The 12077-nt window shown below is 45.0% G+C and overlaps 1 protein-coding gene across 1 annotated transcript in view; it reads left to right on the forward strand.

The window, feature by feature from the left end:
- LOC124612299 (putative glycerol kinase 5) overlaps positions 1-12077 on the forward strand; it is a 394929-nt gene that overhangs the window by 273392 nt on the left and 109460 nt on the right. Inside the window, exon 5 of the mRNA XM_047140412.1 lies at positions 56-370. Within this exon, the coding sequence (XP_046996368.1) occupies positions 56-370 (315 nt within the window). The remainder of the gene's footprint in view (positions 1-55; positions 371-12077) is intronic.

A 12077-nucleotide genomic window follows, 5' to 3' on the forward strand; every position in this document is an offset into this window, starting at 1 on the left:
TGGAAAAGTCTGCAGAGAGGTGGTTCAGGGAGTGCTTGTGCGTGCGTGCCGGCAGGTGACGCCGCGGCTGCTGTGGGCGCTGGAGCGCGTGCCGGCGCTGCGGCAGGCGGCGTCTGCGGGCCGCGCGCTCTACGGCGGCGTCGACTCGTGGCTGCTGTGGCGGCTGACGGCCGGCGCCGCGCACCTCACCGACCACAGCGCCGCCGCCGCCACCGGCTTCTTCGACCCCTTCATCGTGCAGTGGTCCTCCCTGGCCGAGGGCTACTTCGGCATCCCTGCCGCAATGCTGCCCCGCGTCTGCGAGGCCACCGCGGACTTCGGCTGCACGGCGCCGGACATACTGGGCGCGGCCGTCCCCATCCGATGCCTCGTGAGTTTATTTTTCGCCGCAGTCGCTCTCCCAAAAGCTTTCCGCTACTCTGTGTGATCTGTCTGAGGCAGACACCTACATGCACATGCGGGGAAGAAGGTTCCCCAGAACACACTCTCTTTTTCTGCGGGCAATGCGCGGACGATAGACATACACTACACTTAGACTATACACATACAGACATAGTTATACACACAGCAATAAGAGACGAAGAACAATGGGCACAATTAAATGCACTGACAACCAGTATTTCAAAAACAACACATGAAGAGTACATACGGACCCGACATTACAGACATGCCTATGTGCAGCGTAACAACAATCTCCAGAGGGTGGACAGCGATACCCACAATGGCAGCGAAAATAGTGACAATGAGGAGGAACAGGAAGCAGAGATGTGACAGTAAATAAGCATAAGGTGCTGGCGATCTAGCCAAGAAATCACCAAATACGGTACATAGATGGGCACCGAAAGTAATTAATACATAGTATTAGTAATAAATAGGATAAGCAACATTATTTCTCTACTAATAACCATTTGTGTGTGTGTGTGTGTGTATATGACTGGCGGTCAACGGCTCGAAGAAACCATTCCGAGGTATTCACCGTCAGTCACATTCGGTGATGTTACTATGAAATCTCTCCTCTATCCTATCTTCTTTTTATGTTCTTCTTAAAAAACAACAAAATTTTATTTATATTTCAGCCTTAAATTATTGTTATTTTGAAAAGTATCATTCTTTGTAAATGTTGCCGATAACAGTAAAATGATGAAAAACGAAAATTGTAAGATGTACGACCCGTTTCAAACATCAGGTAACAGGTCTATAATATGGCAATAAATAAATAAATACTCTGTGTGATCCGAGGTTCTCGCGAACAAGCCTCATATAAAACATTCACGTGACGGATCTTCTAGCAGTGAGCCTTTCCATTCTAAGGGCCCGTGGTACACTGAGAAACTAGAGAAAAGTTTCTGCTCGGTACAGGGTAGTTATAAAGTCCATGAAACATTTTAAAAATGAGATATAAGTTAATTGCTAAACACAATGTAACAAATAACACAGTACATAAAAAACAAACACGCACATGCATACACCCACAATATATATATATAGGGTGGTCCTTTGATCGTGACCGGGCCAAATATCTCACGAAATAAGCATTCTGGCTCTGCAGTACCCAGAGGCCACTGGCATGGGCTTCGAATGGCCGCCATATTCTCCGGATGTGAACACATGCGACTCCTTTTTGTGGGGCTGTATTAAAGACTAGGTGTACAGCAATAACCCCAAAAACATTGATGAGCTGAAAACAGCCATTCAGGAGTCAGCGACAGCATCGATGTTCCGACAGTTAAGTGCGTCATGCAGAATTTCGCTATTCGTCTGCGCCACATCACCAATGATGGCAAGCATATCGAACATATCATAACCTACATCCGAATGTCTATAGTGACGTTTACATGTGGATTAAAGTGCCTGGACGCCATAGTTTGTAACTGATTTAGTTTTTTTTTCATATAGTTTGTCACTTTGTATATTGACAGGAACTTTTTTCCTTCCCTTGATGCATACTACATCCTGTGTAAATATTAGAACAGGTTCCAATATTTACAGAGGATGCAGTATGCATTAAGGGAAGTCAAAAAGTTCCTGTCAAAAAAAATGGCTCTGAGCACTGTGGGACTTAACTTCTGAGGTCATCAGTCCCCTAGAACTTAGAACTACTTAAACCTAACTAACCTAAGGACATCACACACATCCATGCCCGAGGCAGGATTCGAACCTGCGACCGTAGCAGCAGTGCGGTTCCGGACTGAAGCGCCTAGAACCACTCGGCCACAGCGGCCGGCGGTGCATTGTCATCTATAAGAAATTCCATCGTTATTTGGGAACATGTAAGTCCATGAATTGCTGCAAATGGTCTCCAAGTAAGCGAACATAACCATTTGATCGGTTCAGTTCGACCAGAGGACCCAGTCTATTACACGTAAACACAGCCCACATTATTATGGAGCCACCACCAGCTGACACAATCACTGTAGTGTTGACAACTTCGGTCCACGGCTTCTTGGGGTCAGAGCCACGCTTGAACGCTACCATCAGCTTGTTATTTTTTGCCACCAGTCTTCTGACTGGTTTGATGCAGCTCGACACGAACTCCTCAAGCCAACGTCTTCATCCCACAGTAGCACTTATAACCTACGTCCTCAGTTGTTTGCTGGATATATTCCAATTTCTGTCTTCCTTTACAGTTTTTGCCCTCTACAGCTCCCTCGTGTACAATGGAAGTTATTCCCTGACGTCTTAACAGATGTAGCAGCGTCCTGTCCCTTCTTATCAGTGTTCTTCACATATTCTTTTCCGCTCTGATTCTGCGCAGAACCTTCTCATTCCTTACATTACCAGTCCATGTAATTTTCAGCAGTCGTCTATAGCACCACATCTCAAATGCTTCGATTCTCTTCCGTTCTGATTTTCCTACGGTCCATGTTTCACTACCATACAATGTTGTGCCCCAGTCGTACATTCTCAGAAATTTCTTCCTCAAATTAAGGCCTATGTTTGATACTAGTAGACATCTATTGATTAGGAATGCCCTTTTTGCCAGTGATAGTCTGCTTTATGTCCTCCTTGCTCCGTCCGACGTTGGTTTTTTTCTGCCTACGTAGTAGAACACCTTAACTTCATCTACTTCGTGACATTCAGTTCTTATGCTAAGTGTCTCGGTGTTCTCATTTCTGCTACTTCTTATTACTTTCGTCTTTCTTCGATTTACCCTCACTCCCTATTCTGTACTCATTAGGCTGTTCATTCCAGTCAGCAGATCTTGTAGCTCTTCCTCACGTTCACTGAGGATAGCAATGCCATCAGCGACTCATGTCATTGATATCGTTTCACCTTGTATTTTAATTCCACTCCTGAACCTTTCTTTTATTTCCTTCATTGCTTCCTCGATGTACAGATTGAAGAGTAGGGGCGAAAGACTACATCCCTGTCTACACCCTTTTAGTTCGAGCACTTCGTTCTAGGTCTTCCGCTCTTATTATTCTCTCTTGGCTCTTGTACATGTGATATATTACGCATCTCTCCGTATAGCTTACCCTTATTTTCCTTACTGGGATGGTTCCTTTGAAAGGGCACAGCCAACTTCCTTCCCTAATCCTCTGGGACCGATGACCTAGCTATTTGGCCCCTCCCAAATCAACCAACTAACCTATATTCCTCAGAATTTCCAACATCTTGCACCGTTTGACATTGTCGTACGCTTTTCCATGCTGACAAATCCTGTGAATGTGCCTTTATTTTTCTTTAGTCTTGCTTCCATTATCAACCGCGACGTCAGAATTGCCTCCCTGGCGCCTTTATCTTTCCTAAAGTCAAACTGATCGTCATCTAACACACCCTCAATTTTCTTTTGTATTCTTCTGTATATTATTCGTCTCAGCAGCTTGGACGCATGAGCTGTTAAGCTGATTGTGCGATAATTCTCACACTCGTCAGCTCTTGCAATCTTCGGAATTGTGCGGATGATGTATTTCCGAAAATCAGATGGTATATATCGCCAGACTCATACATTCTACACACTAACGTGAGTAGTCATTTTGTTGCCACTTCCCAGAATGATTTTAGAAATTCTGATGGAATGTTACCAATGCCTTCTGCCTTATTTGATCTTCAGTCTTCAAAATACTCTTTCCGCCTAGCCGCTCTCTGCTCTGCATTTAACAGTGGAATTCCCCTTGCACTCTTAATGTCACCACCTCTGCTTTCAATTTCACCGAAGGTTCTTTTGACTTGCCTATATGCTGAGGCAGTCATTACGACAATTATTTCTTTTCCGATTTCTTCACATTTTTCACCCAACCATTTTATCTTAGCTACTTTACACTTCCCACTTATTTCATACCTCAGTGACTTATATTTATTTATTCCTGAATTTCCAGGAACATTTCTACATTCTCTTCTTTCATCGATCGACTGAAGTATTTCTTCTGTTACCCATGATTTCTTCGCAGTTACCTTCTTCGTACCTATGTTTCTCTTTCCAACTTCTGTGATGGCCCCTCCTTAACTGTACTGCCTACTGAGATACTCCTTATTGCAGTATCTAAAGCCTTAGAGAACTTCGATTGTATCTCTTGATTCCTTAGTACTTCTGCCTCACGCATCTTCACGTACTGATTCTTCCTGTGTAATCACTTACATTTCAGCTACTCTTCATCACTAGTACATTGTGACCTGAGTCTATATCTGCTCCTGGGTACACCTTACAATCCAGTATCTGATTTCGAAATCTTTGTCTGACCATGATGTAATCTGACTGAAATCTTCCCGTATCTCTCGGCCTTTTCCAAATATACCACCTCCTCTTGTGAGTCTTGAACAGAGTATTCACTATTAAGAGCTGAAATTTATTACAGAATTCAGTTAGTCTTTCTTTTTCTCTCATTTCTAGTACCAAGCCCGTATTCTCGTGTAACTCTCTCTTCTACTCGTTCCCCTAAAACTGCATTCCAGTCCCCCATAACTATTAGATTTTCATCTCCCTTTACGTACTGCATTACCTGTTAAATATCGTCATATACTTTCTCTGTCTCTTCATCTTCAGGTTGCGACGTCAGCATATATACTGTACCTAAACTGTCGTTGTCGGTGTTGGTTTGCTATCGATTCTGATGAGAACAACCCTATTACTGAACTGTTCACAGTAACACACACTCTGCCATACCTTTCTATTCATTATAAATTCTACTCCTGATATTCCATTTTCTGCTGCTGTTGATATTACCCTATACTCATCTGACCATAGCCCTGTCTTCTTTCCATTTCACTTCACTGACCCCAGTATGTTTAGATTGAGCCTTCACATTTCCCTTTTCAGACTTTCTACCTTCTCTACCATATTCAAGCTTCTGACATTCCATGCCCCGACTCGTAGAACGTTATCCTTTTGTTGGTTATTCAGTCTTTTTCTCATGGTCATCTCGATTTGGCAGTCCCTTCCCGGAGATCTGAATGGGGGACTATTCCAGAATCTTTTGCCAGTGGAGAGATCATCATGGCACTTTTCAATGACAAGCCACAAGTCCTGTGGATACACGTTACGTGTCTTTAATGCAGTGGTTTCCATTGCATTTTGCATTCTCATGCCATTGATCACTGCTAATTCTTCCGCCTTTATGGGTAGTTTCCCACCATTTTATGATGGAAGTCTTTGGCTGCCAATGCTGATTGTTTTTCGAAATTTAAGCAGTTGCGGCGTTCGAACCCAGGACCAAGAACATTTTGATTACTAACCAAAGACGCTACCTCTAGTCACAGCTGCAGCTCTTACCAACTGGTCATCTGATTAACCCACGGTCTAGGGTCCATCCGGTATGGTCATGAGCCCAGTAGAGGCGCTGCGGTTAGCAAAGGCACTCGCGTCTGTCGTCGGCTCCCACACCCCATTAACGTCGCACACAGATTTCTGAGGTTATTTCATGCTGTGTTGCTTGTCTTTTAGCACTGACAACTGTATGCAAGCTCCACTGCTCTCGGTCGTTAAGTGAAGGCCGTCGGCCAGTGCGTAGTCCGTGGTGAGAGGTTAATCCATAAGGTGTGGTATTCTCAGAACTGTCTTGACACTGTGGACCTCAGGTTATTGAATTCCCTAACGATTTCTGAAATGGAATGTTCCGTGCGTGTAGCTCCAACTATCATTCCGCGTTCAGAGTATGTTAATTCCCGCCGTGCGGCCATAATCATGTAGGAAACCTTTTCACATGAACCTCGTCAGTGCAAATGACAGATCCACCTGTGCACTGCACCTTTATGCCTTGCAGTAAATCGCTTGTTCACGTGTCAGAACCTGTTTCTAAATGTTTCTGTAGTGTATGCGTGAGAGGAGATGTGGGATCCAGCCCGTTATTAACCTAGATGGATGTGGAAAACCGACTAAAAGTTACATCCTGGATGGCCGACTCAGCGGCCCCCGTTATTAATCCGCAAGGTAGCCTTGATTTGCGTCTGGATTCTCTCTCCAAATCCCAGAAGCGACGCAATATCATACTTGACATGATCGTTTAGCAGGTAGTCCGATAGATTATGATAATGACGATGGAATGATCAAGTCTTCATTGTCCATAATAATGTAAATGAGAATACTGAGAATAAGACATTCTCAGTTTTCTTGTCATGTTGAAACTGGATAAAATCTAGAGCTTTCGACGAAGTCGTTAATCATATTCGTCAGGAACAAACGATTGTCATGGCTGCCTTTGTGGTGGCCATTTATTGTCCGTAGTTAACTTGCTATAAGTCCGCGTGTGTTAACATTGCATGATGATACCAGAGATTGTGTCCGTGTCTGCACTGGTGGTTCCAGCCCCTTCGTAAGAATGTAAAAAATTCAGCTAATTTCTCTTTATCTTGACCGCGTCGAGAACTCACTTCCACACACCACTACAACCATATCTGCTGTCCTGGTTGAAGCTGTCCTTGGACATTATAATTTTCACTGCTTCTTTAATACAAGAATCCCAGTATGTTGAAGCAGTGGGCAAGTTTTTAGTGTCGTCAAAGACTCTCCAAATACAACTTCGCCCACGTATGTGTTTGCCAAATGTTAGCCTACTGCCTCTTTATATCCACCTCTTCTTCACGCACATTGCCGATCGTTGTGGCCGAGCGGCTCTAGACGCTTCAGTCCGGAACCGCGCTGCTGCTACGGTCGCAGGTTCGAATCCTGCGGTACTGGGAGAAAAAGCTTGCACAGGATAGAGTAGCATGGAGAGACCACAACAACATACTTTTACAAATAAATTCATAAAACTTTGCCAGCATGACCAGGAAGGATTCAGAATTCACACTCATAGCAATGGAACTTCGAAAACATAACGAAATAATTTTTTTTTACATGTGAAATTTCATCATTTTTTTCACTTACTAATGGCTGCATTTGTTGCTGTAGGTACACTTTTCTTCAGAAGTAAGAGAGATTCTTCGATGAATTTTGCACAGCGTACAAACCATACTTAAAGATGTATGAAACTCTAGAATATTCAAAATCTATTAAAAACTGTGGTAAAAATTGAGGTAATTAACTATAAAATTTGTGTTTCTTCTAAACATGAAGTTTAAAATATAACAGCTCATTCGTTTTTTCATAAATTAAATAAATTCTGGAGTTTCGTACACCTGTAAGTATGGTATGTACGCTGTGAAAAATTCATCGAAGAATCTCTCTGACATATGAAGAAAAGTGTACCTATAGCAACAAATGCTGCCATTAGTAAGTGAAAAAGACGATGAAATTTGACACGTATGTTTTCGAACTTCCACTGCTATGAAAGTGAATCAGGATTCCTTCCTGGTAATGCTGGCAAAGTTTTATGAATTTATTTGTAAAAGTATGGACACTGGTTATTAAAATGTCCTGTGATGCCTCTCCTGCTCCAAGTCGGACCGTTTGACGTCCTACCCCCCTTAAGTAGTTTTAAGTCTAGGGGACTGATGACCTCCGATGTTAAGTCCCATAGTGCTCAGAGCCATTTGAACCATTCACGCACAGTGTGTGCGTAGACTAGCTGTAGAGGTTACTTTGTCCAATTTGTTTATGGTCAGAACGTCATATTACCTATGTTCTCTCAGTCAAAGACACTGAATAGACTGCAATGCAGACATTCGGAATTAATGAAAGATTTAATCGCCGTAAAAATGAGATAAATGCTGGTACATAATCAATAATGTGGCAGTAAAATGCAGTACAAAACTTGTAACGGATTATTTATTTACAGTAAGATTTGCTTGCATGTAGTATTCATTGTTATGTTTTCTGGCACAGAGATAAATAAATTGTGCTGTGAACACACCCTAGTGCATGTGGCGTACAACTGTCCGTGTGAGAAACACTGCGATCACAAATCAACTCCACAGTAATTAATCGTCTTGCCCTGTGCCTTACTGGGTAACGTACAGCAGGGGCTGGGTACACTACCCCTTTCCCCCACATCTCCTCCTCCCCCCTCTCTTTATTCATCTCTTACGCCCTCAATGTCGAACACTCCTCCCTCCCTCTCTGACCAACTCCTCAGTCCACCTCTCTCTGACGCTGCCCTCTTCTGCTCCGTCACTGTCCATCTCCTTCCCCCCCTTCTCTCAGTCCACCTCTGCCTCCCCCTTTACTTACCCTCTGTCTGACTGAGGTACATGGCAGAAGGAATTTCCCACTATACCAGATGGTAGAGCTTTTTCCTTTCCATTCATGTATTTTTCACGACAGAATGATCGCTTAAATGTCTCACTGTGCACTGTAATAAGTCTTTCAGCATCTCTGTGATTCTCACTCGTGGGTCAGACGAACTGGTGACCATTAACGCTGCCCTTTTTTATATGCGTTTAATATCCCACAGACTTGAACAATTTTCTAGGGTGAATCGCACAAGCAAACAATCTCCCTTGTAGACGGGTTGCATTTCCCTAGTATTCTGTCTGCTTCACCTACAACTGGGCATGTGTGATCATTACATGTTGTATCTCTACATTTGTATGACTTGCTCAATTCCAACTGTGTGTCATTGATATCGTAGTCGCAGGAAACAACTTTTTTGTTTTGTTTTGTATAGTGCACAAACATTTAAAGCGATTTGCGAATCTTGTCTCCACTTTGAAATCTTATCAAGTCGTTTGTTCCTCATGAAGACGACGGAGGATGTTGTCTAAAGTTCAATATTTCACCTATATACTCCGCTAGCCACCAAGCGGTGCGTGGCGGAGGACACAATTCGCGCCAGTCATATTCCCCCCCCCCCCCCCCCCCCTGCTCTATTCCACTCGCCGATCACGCGAAGGATAAACGACTGTCTGAACGCCTCAGCACGAGCTCTTATTTCCCTTATCTTTGAATGATGATCATTACGCGATTTGGAAGTTGGTTTGTAATAATACACTCCTGGAAATTGAAATAAGAACACCGTGAATTCATTGTCCCAAGAAGGGGAAACTTTGACACATTCCTGGGATCAGATACATCACATGATCACACTGACAGAACCACAGGCACATAGACACAGGCAACAGAGCATGCACAATGTCGGCACTAGTACAGTGTATATCCACCTTTCGCAGCAATGCAGGCTGCTATTCTCCCATGGAGACGATCGTAGAGATGCTGGATGTAGTCCTGTGGAACGGCTTGCCATGCCATTTCCACCTGGCGCCTCAGTTGGACCAGCGTTCGTGCTGGACGTGCAGACCGCGTGAGACGACGCTTCATCCAGTCCCAAACATGCTCAATGGGGGACAGATCCGGAGATCTTGCTGGCCAAGGTAGTTGACTTACACCTTCTAGAGCACGTTGGGTGGCACGGGATACATGCGGACGTGCATTGTCCTGTTGGAACAGCAAGTTCCCTTGCCGGTCTAGGAATGGTAGAACGATGGGTTCGATGACGGTTTGGATGTACCGTGCACTATTCAGTGTCCCCTCGACGATCACCAGTGGTGTACGGCCATTGTAGGAGATCGCTCCCCACACCATGATGCCTGGTGTTGGCCCTATGTGCCTCGGTCGTATGCAGCCTGATTGTGGCGCTCACCTGCACGGCGCCAAACACGCATACGACCATCATTGGCACCAAGGCAGAAGCGACTCTCATCGCTGAAGACGACACGTCTCCATTCGTCCCTCCATTCACGCCTGTCGCGACACCACTGGAGGCGGGCTGCACGATGTTGGGGCGTGAGCGGAAGACGGCCTAACGGTGTGCGGGACCGTAGCCCAGCTTCATGGAGACGGTTGCGAATGGTCCTCGCCGATACCCCAGGAGCAACAGTGTCCCTAATTTGCTGGGAAGTGGCGGTGCGGTCCCCTACGGCACTGCGTAGGATCCTACGGTCTTGGCGTGCATCCGTGCGTCGCTGCGGTCCGGTCCCAGGTCGACGGGCACGTGCACATTCCGCCGACCACTGGCGACAACATCGATGTACTGTGGAGACATCACGCCCCACGTGTTGAGCAATTCGGCGGTACGTCCACCCGGCCTCCCGCATGCCCACTATACGCCCTCGCTCAAAGTCCGTCAACTGCACATACGGTTCACGTCCACGCTGTCGCGGCATGCTACCAGTGTTAAAGACTGCGATGGAGCTCCGTATGCCACTGCAAACTGGCTGACACTGACGGCGGCGGTGCACAAATGCTGCGCAGCTAGCGCCATTCGACGGCCAACACCGCGGTTCCTGGTGTGTCCGCTGTGCCGTGCGTGTGATCATTGCTTGTACAGCCCTCTCGCAGTGTCCGGAGCAAGTATGGTGGGTCTGACACACCGGTGTCAATGTGTTCTTTTTTCCATTTCCAGGAGTGTATATGCTCCACATCCTCGGCGAAGATTGTGTTTCGGAATTTAGTGAGCAGCCCCTACTGTTCGGCGCGTCGTCTGTCTGTGTCCCACACAGACGAACAATACCTTAAGACTGGACGAACTAACGTGTTGTAAGCAATTTCCTTTGTTAAAGGACTGCATCGCATCGGGATTCTACCAATAAACCGCAATCTAGAGTTCACCTTACTCGTTACTTGTGTAATCTGATCATTCCATTTGAGATCATTTCGAATAGTCACACCCAGATACTTGACTGATGTTACCGCTTCCAAAGACTGATCATTTATTTTGTACTCATGCATTAATGATAATTTTCGCCTTGTTATACGCAGTAGGTTACACTCACTAATATTGAGAGATAATTGCCAGTCATTACACCACGCATTTATTTTTCTCAACTCCTCATTGATCTGTTCACAACTTTCGTGTGATACTACTTTCCTGTAGGAAGTTGACGTGACGAGTAAACCAGGAACATCTTATACTCACTATTCTAATGTAGACATCGTTATTATAATTAGCTATTGAACATTCGCTGTTGGCAATAGATCTCTTCCAGAGTCTCCCATGCATTATTAGGCACATTCACGCTAGCACTCTGCACCACTGCGAGTTTTCGCTCTTGCTACGTGTATCACGGGCTCTGGGAACAGCAAAAGTCAGCGCTAGACGTGTCATACAGCAACAGGTGTGTCGTCCGAAGGACCATGTAGCACATAGTGGGCCAAAGCTCAACCTGCCAGTGATAGCGATGTCGTAAATTAAAGACAGCAGCTGCAGTTTGTTTTGGAACGAGCAAGTCAGTGTTCTTGGTGACCAGTTCAAGATAAGGAAACTAAAGAAATGCATCGGAAGTGCTAATGAAACCTGTTTGACATTGAATGGAGACAATGATTAATGGAAACTTAACTACAGTTTTGCTACTAGCTCTCGGAGTGAACATGTAGCGAAGTGCGTCGTACAGCCTTGGTAGTAATCGCAGTACAGGGGGTTGCCATGCCGATCATCATCCCCCCGTCCCCCTCCCCACAAGTGATTCTGTGAGTGAGATTTGGAGTCAGTTAATGTAGTTCTGTAGGTGAACTCCTTATTATTCGATGACGGTTAAGCTGTTTTAACCACATTCTTTCCCACTAACTTTCGTATAGGCACTGATAACGTTGCCATTGAACGGCCATAAACTAAGGAAAAAAAGTAGTGAAAGCGTTGTACATTTACATGTACATCTACATCAGACTCCGCAAGCCAAGTAATGGTGTGTGGCGGAGGGTACTTACGGTACCACTATCTGATCCCTCCAACCCTGTTCCACTCGCGAATAGTGCGTGGGAAGAATGA

This window comes from Schistocerca americana, chromosome 4 (assembly GCF_021461395.2).
Source record: "Schistocerca americana isolate TAMUIC-IGC-003095 chromosome 4, iqSchAmer2.1, whole genome shotgun sequence".
In the NCBI taxonomy this organism is placed as follows: Eukaryota; Metazoa; Arthropoda; class Insecta; order Orthoptera; family Acrididae; genus Schistocerca; species Schistocerca americana.